Below are 14,531 nucleotides of genomic sequence, written 5' to 3' on the forward strand. Positions count from 1 at the left end.
ATTGAAGGACGCTAATTTACTCAAAATTGATACACCCTGGCTTACCATCTAGCGGTAGGTTTCGGAAAGGTGAAAAAACATATATTTAATGTTTGCGCCGGGTATTTAATGTTCGGCTCCGCCCGAACTTAGACTTTCTTACTTGTTTTAAATATATTTTTCTTTATTTAATATTTATGGGCCTTATTTTTGTAATAATTATTGCGACCAAAGTTTTCATGCGATTTTCATGAAACTTTGTGAGTACGTAAAAAAATAGTTTTCTAAAAGATGCTAGAAATTTTTTTTAACAATTTTTATTTTTTCAAACTTTTTTAAAACTTTATTTTTTATTTTTTGTATAATGTGTATTTATTTATTGAATCTTTCTTTCGAAACTAACAATAAGTTTTCAAATCTTACAAACTACCATTAAATTTAGAATTTCTGCGGCAGTGATTATTTATTTTTTCATACATATATATTTATTACAGTTGTTGCGGCTGTCGGAATGGACAAGATTCCGAGCAGCAGGATCGCCGGATATCGTGCTGGGCAGGCGGTCTGAAAGGACGAGTTCCAGAGCCGCACTGCCTGGGCGGGTGGAAAGGACTAGTTTCCACGCCACGCCGCACAGTGTTTCGACTATAAGAAGGCAGGTGGAAATAATAGTACACCTGCACCGATTTCACTGAAACTTGACATGTGCTCTAGTTTTACTTAGAAATAGAGAATTATGAAATTTTGTATAGATGGAATAATTGCCACGCCCTCTACTCTCGTGGGTGGAAAAATTAAATTTCATCCGATTTCCATGAAATTTAATTTGTACTCTTTATTTTATTACAAAAACTTAAATATAAAATATGGGGAAGATTGGGTCACTATAACGTCCAAAGCTAACAAAAAATGTGGGCGCAGTCCACTGCTTTCCACTCTCAGAAAACAAAGGTTATACTATAAAATGACTTAGGTGTAAATACTTGCTTTTTTCCATTTCTTTGTGAGATTTTTTCGTTGTTCGAAAAATTCTTTTCGCGAAATTATGCAAAAAGAAGCTGAAAATCAAAAATTAAGAAAATCAAAGTTTACACATATTTGAAAAGTCGCGGGGAAAGATCAAATTTTATATTCGAAAACTACAAAAAATTCTCTAAAACATTCGTCTGATTTCAAGACCTGACGGACCGGTACTCACACTTTTTTTACTAATAATCTTTAGCATCTACATTTCAAAGTAAATTTTTTGGTAAGAAAATAGGAAAGTACCAAATAAATGATAAATACCTTCACCTGAATATTCCACGACGTTTAAATAATTGATTACAGTTGATAAACAAACACTTTCTTTAATGGGTTAATCGCCAAAGGCAACTAAACTGATTAGTCGGTATTTATGGCTTTTACTTTTACGTCTCTAAGTCCAACTGGTTTTTTTTATCAACTGTCACCACGACTTTTATCTACCTGCCTCCATATAGTCGAAACACTGTGCGCCGTCGCTGCTCTATATTTAAGTAATTACAATCCAATAGGCCGCACTGACACTGGTGTTGGGTAGTCGGTCTGAAAGGATGAGTTCCAGAGCCGAAATTAATATATTTCGGATACGAAATTTATTATATTGCGCATCATTTGATAATATCGGAGAAATCCTTTATTTTTAGTCTTCTTGCATATCTCGGGCTAAGAAGATCCCTCGCTAGTCGAGTAACTGGTGCTTAGCCCTCTTATATCCTCATGCACCGTATTTACATTCAGATCTTCGTGGATATTCGTATTTTTTATGTACCACGTTGCTCCGCATATGGAGTGTAAAATTTTTGACTGCAGTCTTTGAAGTCTGTTCAAAATGGAATTGCACGCTGTGCCCCAAAGCCCGACTCCATATGCCCAGCATGGTTTAATCATCATATTAAAAAGCAACATCTTGTTATATATTTGTCTTGTTGTCCTATAACCCATAGAAGGCTTGCTTGTTTTAGTTTCGCTTGAGAAATTTTGTTTTCTCTATGCTTTTTCCAGGTAAGTCTTCTATCTAGTTTCATCCCAAGTTATTTGACACTATCTTTTTGTGGTATAGCCTTGCTGTTTATTTTTAGTGTTGGGCAAGTTTCTTTCTTCAAAGTAAATGTTGTCTGAACACACTTGCTTTCGTTAGCCTTTATCCTCCAAGAACCTAGCCATAGCTCTCACTTTTTCAAATATTCTTGCAGCTTGTAAGAAGCCTCTTTAGGGTCTGAACTATTGCTTAGGATAGCTGTGTCATCAGCAAACGTTGAAATGGTTAGACTATCATCGGTTGGCAAATCACGAGTGTATATTACGTACAATATGGGTCCTAGATGGTAAGCAGTGCGCGCTTCCTCTCCGCTGCGCCTGGGTTCAAGCCCTGGTCAAAGCAACATCGAAAAAAATATAGAAAAAAGGTTTTTTCTTAACAGCGGTCGTCCCTCGGCAGGCAATGGCAAACCTCCGAGTGTATTTCTGCCATGAAAAATAGCTTCTCATAAAAATACAATCGCCGTTCGGAGTCGGCGTAAAACTGTAGGTCCCTCCTCTTTGTGTGACAACATCAAGGCTCACACCACAAATCGGAGGAGAAGCTCGGCCAAACACTAACATATGTGTACGCGCCAATCTATTATTATTATTATGGGTCCTAGAACACTGCCTTGAGGGACACCTGCATATATTGGTGACTTTCCGTTCCAATAGAATTCTGCCTGACTCTGAAGTTTCTCCCCAGCAGAAAGCTTTCCAGAATTGCATGCGTATTTGCAGGGAGTGAAACCTTTAGTTTGTATATAAGGCCATCATGCCAGACTTTGTCAAAACCGGTGCAGTATTGCTTCCCTTCGAAGGCTTTTCTAATACAAGAAACAATTCTATGAACTTGTTCTACGGTGTCATGTTTTTCACGAAAACCAAACTGATGTGGTGGTATTTTTTGGGTACTTGTTAGTGATGGTTGTATTTTTTTCAATAGAAGGTGTTAAAATTTTTTGGAAAATACAGAAATCAAGCTAACCGGCCGATATAAACTTACTACCGTCGATTTTTTGCCTGGCTTTGGCACCATAATTATTTCCGAAAGTTTCCATAAGTCGGGGAAGTGCCCCAACTTAAGCATGTTATTAAAAATATGTAACAAAAAATGTAGCAGTTTTTGGAAGCTCCTTTATCATTTCACCTGTAATCCTATCTTAACCAGGCGCTTTATTCTTCTGAATATCATTAACAATGGTGTTAATTAAATCTTTCTTTTTAACCCGAAGCGGACTTGTGGTATGGTTACTGGGGGGTATTGAAATATTGGATGGATGAGAGCCTTCATTGGGTCTAAAGACTTGTGAAAGATGACAGGCGAAAGCGTTTGCTTTATCCTCATCATTCCTCGCCCAGCTTCCTTTCTGAGTACGTAATGATGCTTCTCAAAGAACGGGCCTCTTCGCATGCTTCAGTGTTCGCCAAAGGGAGTAGTCAGTCTGTTTCGAAGCAGACAAGGACTGAAGTATCGACTGCGTACTTCTTTCTTTTTCCGCTTGCAACAAAATACGTAATTCTTTTGTACACACATTCAGCTCCTGTTTAAGCTTAGGAGAGCGAATTCTTTGCCATTCCCTTCTTAATTTGCGCTTTTTAACCGACTCCCAAAAAAGGAGGAGGTTATCAGTTCGTCGGAATATTTTTATTTTTTTTTTTTTTTTTTTNCATATGCCAATCACTATTTATGTATTAATATCGCACGTTCACAAAAAACAGTGTATGCATATTAAACGAAACCTATATGTACCTGTGTTACTGGACACGCTGAATAGGAATCCGAGGTCCGTTAGCCACCATCAGTCAAGTTCGTGGTCATTTGAAGGTCGAGTAGGGAAAAATTGAATAAACCTGAAAATTCTTCTGAATTTGACCTCTAGATGACTTTGAGGAATCAAGGGACCTCCATATTCGACAACAAAAACAATTTTTTTTTATATTTTTATTGAATAAATTTTTTGTCCTATTTGACCACTTAAATGACCTCGAAGCTGACATTATGGAGGTTAACGGACCTCGGATTCGGGTTCAGCGAGGCCAAGGCCCCATATATATGAATTTCCAGGCTTATTCAAGAATTTTTCCCTACTTGACCTTCAACTGACCACGAACCTGACGTGGTGGAGGCTAACGGACCTTGGATTCGCATTCAGTGTGTCGAATAACTTAGGTATATATAGGTTTCGTTTAATATGCATACATGAAAACTTTGATCGCAATAATTATTACAAAAATAAGGTTCATAAATATTAAATTTAAAAAAATATATATATAAAAATCGAATACTGGCGAAATATTTTGCTGATGTATTTATGGATACTCAAGCTAAGAAATGCAAATACTTATTGCAATATTTGTTACTTTGTGAAAATTGAGGGGGCCACTTCAGGAATTTTTACTCAGGGGTATTTTTTAAGTTTTACCTATTTGACTTATAGTTTTTGAGGCTTTGTGAATGCATCAAATGTGGAATATCCTAGGTACACATCGTTTTGAAGAATGAAATTAAAAACTGACAATTGTAGCAAACAAAAATAAAATATACACAGGGAGGTATGAGGAATTGATACTTATTAAGAAACATGCAGGAAATATGCCTCTAATACCTATGTACAAATGATGATACTTTTAGTAAAAACAAAGTTTGGGATGTACATATTTTATAAATGTTGTGTCAGTTTATACATGCATCTTATGAGCCTAGTCAATCAGTAATCAGACCTCACACTGAACCTATCCTTGGTTTTCGAGTGCGATTAACTACGAATTCAAACTCGAAACTCGTAGAGTGGATTTATCGAATCTATTTATATAGAGAATGCGAAGAGTATAATAGGAAAAATCTGGAAAGATCTTTCAAAACATTTTTACTTTAATATTTATTTGGCTTTCAAGCTACGTTGTTCTTTTGATTTCGAAACATCAATAGACGTACTTTCTTCATATTTTATTTGTAGTGAGTTCTGATTAAAAGAACTTCTTCTGCACTAAGAACTTTCTCAAAAAAGAAAAATTCACTCCGCAACCTTGACCCTACATACGAAAAAGTAAGTTGCGTAGGAAGTTTAAGATTTATTTTAAATTTTAAGTTGTGGTATATTTTTGGGACTTCTCATATTATTCTGGTTTTTATTGAAACTGTGAGGTATGCACTTTGAAAGATGTTGGAAATACAACTGTTCATTTATTGCAGTAATACAAAAGGGAGAGTAATTGTTTTTAATTTTTATTATAATTCGATTACATTTATAGTACGTTCTATAGGTAATATGAACTCTTTAAAATTGGGCTCTTCCGATCTGGAATAAACTTTTGATTATGAAAACTTCTAACGGGTGCCATAGGAATTAGGAAAACATCAACGTGGGTTATAAAGTTTGGGGCAGCCTGAATCAAAGTCAATAACAGTGCAATCTGGTGACAGACAATAGCTTGTATGCCATAGGTGCCAAACATCATTTTTGCATGCATGAATTACGTAACTACGAGGACAATGACGCTGAGGACGCTGATTGTAACATCTGAAAAGGAATTTAAATTTGCACTCACTCTCACCTGCACTTCCAAAGCATGGTAAGCTACAATAAGACCTAAAAGAATCACAGTCGAAACAGATATTAAGGTTTTTAACGCTGTCGAATAAAACGATGCCTGAAAAGTTAAGAAAAACACAAATTATTCCATATTTATGAATGTGCGTACATGTTCAAATATAAATAAATATGTATGAGGAATACGAGTTTTAGAATTCTTGCGACATACATGCAAACTATGTATAAGATTTATTTTAAAGTATACCCCTATTTTTTCATTTTGAAATCAAAAAATATTTAGAGGTCGCTCAAAGCGCTCAAAGTTTTTCACGTATTTTTATATGGGAAAAAAGCAACTTTTCGTAGAAATGGTATAGAATTCTTGAAAATAAATATTTTTCGATCGGAAAACTCTTGTTCTCTTCAGGAGACTTTCAATAATAGTACCCATTGTTTATTTAACCATTTTTTAATACTAACGATTTTTTATTTCTCCCCCCATTGAAAAAATGGTTAAATAAACAATTGGGTATTATTATTGGGAATCTCCTGCAGATAAGCAGAGTTTTCCGATAGAAAAATATAGATTTTTAAGAATTCTATACCATTTCCACGAAAAGTTGTTTTTCCCCATATAAAATACATGTAAAACTTTGGGCGCTTTTAGCGACCTCTAAATATTTTTTGATTTCAAAATAAAAAAATAGGGGTATATTTTTTCGGTATAGAAAAATCCTAGGGGGTGAGAGCATAAAAATTCCAACTTTACTTTTTCACTTGCATTTTTGGACCATTTTAATGTCCATTCATATGTATGTAAATATTTTCAAAACTGAAATATGCATACATAACTCTCGTATCTATACTTTCTTTGGCAGTATAATACTTTTTTTTGGATTCCAAAAATGGATACTGCGTTTTTTTCCAAAATACTGCATTTCCACTTTTTTTGGTGCCTAAATTTTTTATTCCACAGGGTTCGCGGGAACACGTTTTAAAAATGTACATATGTATCTGGGGCGTTCCATACCAAAACGGACGGGGTTCACACTTCATGTGTTTAATTTGTTTCAAATTTTCAGGGTTGATGCATAAACATAAATAATAAATAAATATGAAATTTGAGCTGGATTAATACATTTTCAAAAACTTTACAGCACAAAAACAAAAACAAATGAATTTAATAGTTTTCCAAATATCTCGAGAACGCGGCGGGGAAAAAATTAAAAAAAAATCACACTACACACATCAATATTCTCTACGAAAAGAAATATTTACAAACATCAAATTTTTTTTATAAAAAAAAATAGTTTTTGAAAATATGCCATCTCAAAAAAAATTGAAAAAATCACAATGGTAGCTCTGAGTATTGCGCAATATTTAAGTATAGTTTTATGTATGGGGTGCCCTCTACAATAATTTGAGTTATGAATTTTTTTTCACACCGAAGTTGTAGAGTGCAGCCCATAATACTATACTTAAATATTGCGCAATACTCAAAGCTACCATTGTGATTTTTTTCAATATTTTTTGAGATGGCATATTTTCAAAAACAATTTTTTTATCATAAAATGTGTATGTTAAAAGTTTTTCAAGAAAAAATAATTTTAAAAATATTTATTTTAATAGAGAACTTTGGTGTGCGTATGTGTGATTTTTTCAGATTTTTTCTCGCCCCGTTCTCGTGATATTTGGAAAACTATTAAATTGATTTGTTTTTGTTTTTGTACTGTAAAGTTTTTAACATGATACAAAAAAGAAGGTTGACTTTTGACATTTGACTTTTAATAAAATTATGACATTTCAGTAAATTCATGCTACCTGATCACGAGCGGTAATATTTTTTTTAAGCTGAAGATTTCATCAGTCCATTTCGAATATGATGAACCTGAAAATTAATGCATAATCTCAAAAATTGGGTTGACGAAACTAGGTTTCAGAACGGATGAAGAAAGTGATAAAAGTTATACTTATGCTAATTGCTTATCGGAGGGCAGTCTGCGCAAGCCGAATTCAAGTTTTTGCATACATTGGAAATTTTAAATTCGAAATTTGTTGAAGTTAATGGTGATACGCTAACCACAAAGCCTAATTTTTGCAAAATCTGATGAGAAATTTTAAAGTAAATTTTCACGAATTTCATCACGAATCACGAGTTTCATGTGAACAAATATTCCCGAAATTATAAAGCAAAACAAAAATATTTTTTCCCAATTAGTTTTTGTTTTGCATGTTAAGTTATGAGAACAATTTATTCACACGGAATTGGCGATTATAAAAAGATTTATTTGGAAAGAGCATTCTTTAGAATTAGGTTTTTAAATCGCAAGATTGCAATCAAAATAAGAAAATGAAAAAATAACAACATAATGCTCTCGTGATTTTTGTTATAAAATAATAAGAACAATTTCAATGAAGTCTCCTTTAACATTACATATTTTATATATTTTTAATAAAAAAGGTGCGAACCACGTAAGTAAAAAAATTACTGGTAATGATATTTGATTTGAAATATTATTAAATTGGTATAAATGTGGGAAAGAAAATACTCCGATTTATTGTTTTAATATTATCAAAGTGGCAAAGCCGTTGAGAATACTCACAATTTATGAAACTTCAAAAAATTTTATAATCCGTCAGAAGATGTTTATTGAAACTACCTTCTTTTTTGTATCATGGTTTTTAAAAATGTATTAATCAAGCTCAAATTTCATATGTATTTATTATTTATGTTTATGCATCAATCCTAAAAACTTGAAACAAATCAAACACATGAAGTTTTTGCATGGATCGCCCCATATACTATTATGTAAGGAAAGGGCTAAGAATTCGCGTTGATTTTTAGTAATTTTTTTGCCGACTGTCTTATTATTTTATTATTATTATTTTCTTCCATACAAAACAAACTGTCGAACACAGTAACTTTGTGTGGAAGAAAATGCGTGACGTCGTCAGCACAAAAAAAAAACAAAACAAAAATCAAAGATCAACGGTATTTTTGAGACACTACAAACCATGGTGTGCATCTTTTTTGAATGGTATTATGTGTACTAGAGGTTTACGCCGACAGGCTTTGCGGCGGCGGCGTGGTCAGCTTGAAAAAGAATCGGCGGCGGCGGCGACGCCGGCGCGTCTGAAAACGCCGGCGCTACTGCCCATTAGGTAGATTCAAAATAGACATAAAGCTACTAATCTTATCATGTCATCTCGTCAGCGTTAGGCATTGGCCATGCCAATTCAGATTGTAATTGTATTTAATTAATTCATTGAATTAGTTTTAAATTAAAATCACGTTACTTTCTACTTGAATTAAAATGTTGAGTGTCTGCTGCTGATGGATGGGCAAACAGAAGAAAGTCCGACGTATATAAATAAATACATCTCTATGTTCTCTACAAATCCGTATATGTATACTACTGAAATTTAAAGAAATAAAAAAATTTAAAATGTTAAGTTATTGGGGTAATTTATGTCGCTATCAAAATTTTTTTGCAATAATCTTATCATCCGTTATGTTAAATTACGGAGTTGTTACGATTCTTTGCGGGTCATATGTATATTGAAAACAAGGTTTGGTCAACTTCCACCAGAACGGGCCTTTCTGGCCACTTATAGGTAGCTAAAATATCCACTAAAATATTAAGCGCCAAATTTTTGTAAGGAGAACTGAATGTAATGAAAAATAATAGTAATTTTTACGAAAAATGGGGACTTTAACCCTGTGTAGAAGACATTGCGATGCGCGGGAGCAAACGCCTCCTGGGATTTGACCACCACTTGGGAACAGGGCTTCCAACTATACTTAGCTATGAAGTGCCATATTGAGGATAAAAAAGTGCCAAAATGTGCCAAATAGAAAAATATAACGTGTTACCTATGTTTTTTCTGAGTTACGCTTTTTTGGAAATGTTCAGTGGCCCAAATTATGCGAAATAACTCCTTTAAAAATTTAATCCTCTTTTCGTAAAATAGTGTCTTTATACGAGTAGTATTTACTTCCTTCAAACGATGTATTTTAATGTGCATACATCATGAAAATTTTGTACAAAATTCCTTAGGCGCCGAACGCCGCCGCCGCCGCCGCCGCGCCGATATTTACGTAACTCGGCGGCGGCGCGTGAGAAATGACAAAAAACGGCGGCGGCGGCGGCGTGGCTCGGCGGCGTATACCTCTAATGTGTACCATACCATGAATTTCTTTAATTTATTGCAAATTTTTCCTGTAATATACCGTAAAAAATGCATTTATTTTTAAATGGAGATACTGCGAAACGGGATTTTTGCGCAGTAATATACTAGGGGTATATATTACCACATCATGCTATCTATGCACCATGCTAACCAGATTGTGAATACCCCTACTGTTTTTTGACCGAAAAAATATACGAGCGTTAGGCATACACTATATGCATGCCTAAATGCAATCACCAGGGCTGGAAAAATATGCCAGGAAAACTGAAATTAATCGCTATAAAAATCGTGATAAATTACCCAAATCTGCTCTTTAATATGCTAAATCAATGAAGTATTATTTAATTTTTTTCAATATTTTAAATCAATAATCTCGAAAATACAGTATAAAATAATATGCTTTTTTAAATTATCAATCGAAAATGACCTTCTACGATCATTTAAAATTGTTGAATAATTCGAAAAACTCTTTTCCACGCCCGTAAATGTAGTTACACAAAATTTTAATAAATCTAATTCTGCTGCGGAGTACTTCGATAAATCTTTACTCTTAGTTATGTTACATTTTTTATATTAGCAATTGTTTTATATTAGCAATTGTGGTATAGTTAATGTGACCAACCGTACTTCTTTCGGAAGTACAGTACTTCTTTTTTCGCTCTTGTACTTCGTACTTCGAAGTACAGTCAAATGTACTTCTTTGCGATACTTTGTACTTCAGGAGGGGGAATTTGTAACTAGTTGGCGACAATTTTCGGATCGCTATCGCACTTTTCTTCGTTTTTTACTTGGATGGGGTCGATGGGTTCAGGATTATGGCAGCCCTACAATACGAGCACTCCACAAGGTGGTGTTCTCTCTCCCCTGCTCTGGATTGCGGTTATAAACGACCTTCTAGAGAAACTGGAGAAATTGGGCTGTCGGGTGATCGCCTATGTTGATGATGTGCAACTTTTGGTTAGGGGACGTTTTCTAGACACCCTTTTTGATCTGGCTCAAGGTTACCTGAACCAGATAACTAGGTGGGCGATCAACGGCGGCTGTCGTGGGAGCCTAACCTTGAGGAAAGGGTAAGAAAGGTGTCGGTTGCCTGGTACTGCTGTAGGGGAGCTATCGGTAAAAGGTGAGGTCTCTCGCCCAAATTAATTCAATAACTCTAGGAAACCAGATTTAAGCCTATATTGTTTCAAGGAGCCCTTGTCTGGTGGAACTCACTAGAGAAAGCTACACTTGTAAAATAGGAATTAGTGAAGCATTAGGAACCACACCTATACTGGCGCTTAACATTCATACACTGAGGGAAAAAAATAATAAAATCAAATAGAAACGCAATTGATCTTACTATAAACGTCAACGAAAGTACTGTATATTGGTAAATATTCAATTCAATAACGCGCATATTAAAATGACCGCGTTCGTACTGAAAAAGCATCCGTGAAGTGAATAATCAAGACAAAACTAAAACAAAAAATTTATTTGCATGTTGCCTGCAGTGGAATTCCCGACCATCTCCGGATATCAACAATTTGTGGCAAGCATCTTTGCGCACTCAGCTACACCCAGACATATAAATTTGCTTTCAAATTTTGAATATCCATCAACACCACAGCACGCGATTTGTACGGATAAACCAGCCAGCAGAGAAACGTACTTTTTGTCGACAGTGCAGTTTTCGTACATTTTTCGTATCCGGAAACGTTCAGAAAATGATTTCCATATTTGTGCATTTTTCGTATCCGAAAATGATTTCAAAACAATAATTTTAAAATATTTGTTCAAACTGAGCATTTGAAAACATTTATACGTATTCGCCAGTAGCTGAGTGTGCAGAGAAGTGAGCTACTATTTGTTAGCTTTCAGGAGGTTCCAGGTTTGAATTCCGTCAGAAGCAACACATTAAAATTATTTATTAATCGAAATAATTGCTGAATATTAAATTTGTTTTTTGTTTGGTTTCCTATAACTATGAAAAAGTTTCTGTGAAGTTCATAATAAAATCGTTTTCAACGAAAAATTGAATCAGACAAATTTCAGGAAAACAGACGAAAAAGTATCCGTTTTACAACCATTTTCGATAGTTTTCTGCACATACATTTCGGATGAACACTTTAGTGGGAGAATTGATCTGAAAAACGTCCGAAAACGGAATCGGAAAACGGATTAAACATCAGGTTTTTATACGAAATTTTTTCCGTTGTTGTTATCGGATACGTTTCGGGATATTTTGCTGGCTGGGCATGTATGTACTATGTACGTATGTGTGTGTGGTCACCGCTCTCAGAGCAGCGCTCTGAATGCTTGGGGTGCGTATGCACACTTACATATATATACATACTCAGATGTGAACAGTAAAATACGAGCGTAATAAATTTTGTATGAAAATATTATTTTTAGTAAGTATTCATTTTTACTATGCATTATTTCCCTCAGTGTATGTCGAACACAGAATTGTCGCAGCACGAACTGCTATTGGGCTAAGGAAAACCGGGTTCTTTTGTGACATAAAAAAGGAAAAGAAGACGTTTCTCTGCTGCAGCAAATATTTTTATAGGCCACTTCAAAACACGTTACCTCTAAGAGCTAGTGAGAGGGGTTCTGACAGGCAATTGTGCGATTGGTATTCATGCGGGGAGACTAGGAATTTCAGCTGATCCTTTTTTATCAGCTGTCAAGAGGTAAATGAAGTGGAATCATCTCCACACTTTCTTTTAAAATGTCCAACCTTCGCGAGGCTAAGATGGAAGCATTTTGGCTCGCATTTCTGAACAAACACTGAGCTCGCAGGGATCGAATCGGCTCGCGACGTTAACTTAACACAACCTAAACTGTACTTCTTTGAGCTATGAAATAGTTGGTCACATTAGGTATAGTCACAGTTTCTGACCAAAATACTTTCAAGTTGTTTAACATACATATCGCTCATTTACTTGATTAGTGTCATAATCAGGGAACGGATTTTATATAAATTGCCTTTTTTTCTGCTAAAGAGATAGAGTATATTCGATTTAGAATGTTCACGATTTAACTTCCCCTGATTCCGTATATACACATTTGATGTTGCGTTTTTTGCCTTTTTTAGGATATTTGCCTTTTGCCTTCTGTACCTTTAATTGTAAAGGGCAAGGAAAAAGCCCCTGTTCCTCATCATATGAACGTTTTAAATGTTCCATATTTAAATTGGACCCCACTGGTATCAACTCACGTCGAGCGCATGTTTATTACATGCAAGGCTTTCCTTCGCGAAAATCGAATGAAACCGCTGCGTGAAAACTTCAAAATGCATATTTTGCTTCAATGTTACTACAACTATAGAGATTAAAGTTTTGTGAGANTTAGTAAGTATTCATTTTTACTATGCATTATTTCCCTCAGTGTATGTCGAACACAGAATTGTCGCAGCACGAACTGCTATTGGGCTAAGGAAAACCGGGTTCTTTTGTGACATAAAAAAGGAAAAGAAGACGTTTCTCTGCTGCAGCAAATATTTTTATAGGCCACTTCAAAACACGTTACCTCTAAGAGCTAGTGAGAGGGGTTCTGACAGGCAATTGTGCGATTGGTATTCATGCGGGGAGACTAGGAATTTCAGCTGATCCTTTTTTATCAGCTGTCAAGAGGTAAATGAAGTGGAATCATCTCCACACTTTCTTTTAAAATGTCCAACCTTCGCGAGGCTAAGATGGAAGCATTTTGGCTCGCATTTCTGAACAAACACTGAGCTCGCAGGGATCGAATCGGCTCGCGACGTTAACTTAACACAATCTAAACTGTACTTCTTTGAGCTATGAAATAGTTGGTCACATTAGGTATAGTCACAGTTTCTGACCAAAATACTTTCAAGTTGTTTAACATACATATCGCTCATTTACTTGATTAGTGTCATAATCAGGGAACGGATTTTATATAAATTGCCTTTTTTTCTGCTAAAGAGATAGAGTATATTCGATTTAGAATGNCACAACCTAAACTGTACTTCTTTGAGCTATGAAATAGTTGGTCACATTAGGTATAGTCACAGTTTCTGACCAAAATACTTTCAAGTTGTTTAACATACATATCGCTCATTTACTTGATTAGTGTCATAATCAGGGAACGGATTTTATATAAATTGCCTTTTTTTCTGCTAAAGAGATAGAGTATATTCGATTTAGAATGTTCACGATTTAACTTCCCCTGATTCCGTATATACACATTTGATGTTGAGTTTTTTGCCTTTTTTAGGATATTTGCCTTTTGCCTTCTGTACCTTTAATTGTAAAGGGCAAGGAAAAAGCCCCTGTTCCTCATCATATGAAAGTTTTAAATGTTCCATATTTAAATTGGACCCCACTGGTATCAACTCACGTCGAGCGCATGTTTATTACATGCAAGGCTTTCCTTCGCGAAAATCGAATGAAACCGCTGCGTGAAAACTTCAAAATGCATATTTTGCTTCAATGTTACTACAACTATAGAGATTAAAGTTTTGTGAGATAAAAACTCGAAAGGAGAAAATAGTCAAAGATTCAAAGTACAAATTTTTCATGTAATGAAACTAGTTCATAGTTTTTCTCTCTTTACCTGTAAAATAAACATTACTAAAATAAATGTATTTTTTGATTATTTTGCGGTTTTTGTCTTTTTTAACTGACTTCACAAAAACTAGAAGGTCGCCGGAATATTTTTTATACCCGAGCGCACTTGTGCACAAGGGTATATTAATTTTGTTCACATAACGGTTGTTTGTAACAGCCAAAACGAATCGAGATAGATATAGACAAATGTATACATAAATGATCAGGA

The 14,531-nt window shown here is 34.9% G+C and overlaps 1 protein-coding gene across 9 annotated transcripts in view; it reads right to left on the bottom strand.

Annotated features, from left to right (window-relative positions):
• The window catches only part of LOC108375723 (small conductance calcium-activated potassium channel protein), a 387,259-nt gene that overhangs the window by 246,589 nt on the left and 126,139 nt on the right, over nucleotides 1-14,531 (bottom strand). For 6 of the 9 annotated variants that reach the window (XM_017631912.1, XM_017631890.1, XM_017631920.1 and 3 more), the window contains exon 3: nucleotides 5,575-5,676. The exons of 1 other annotated variant lie outside the window; for it this stretch is intronic. In XM_017631912.1, the coding sequence (XP_017487401.1) occupies nucleotides 5,575-5,676 (102 nt within the window). The remainder of the gene's footprint in view (nucleotides 1-5,574; nucleotides 5,677-14,531) is intronic. 2 more of the 9 variants (XM_017631883.1, XM_017631928.1) reach the window with 1 other exon arrangement.

The sequence above is a fragment of the Rhagoletis zephyria genome, unplaced genomic scaffold (genome assembly GCF_001687245.7).
Source record: "Rhagoletis zephyria isolate East Lansing unplaced genomic scaffold, Rhagoletis_zephyria_1.1 Rzeph_scaffold_00094, whole genome shotgun sequence".
NCBI lineage: Eukaryota > Metazoa > Arthropoda > Insecta > Diptera > Tephritidae > Rhagoletis > Rhagoletis zephyria.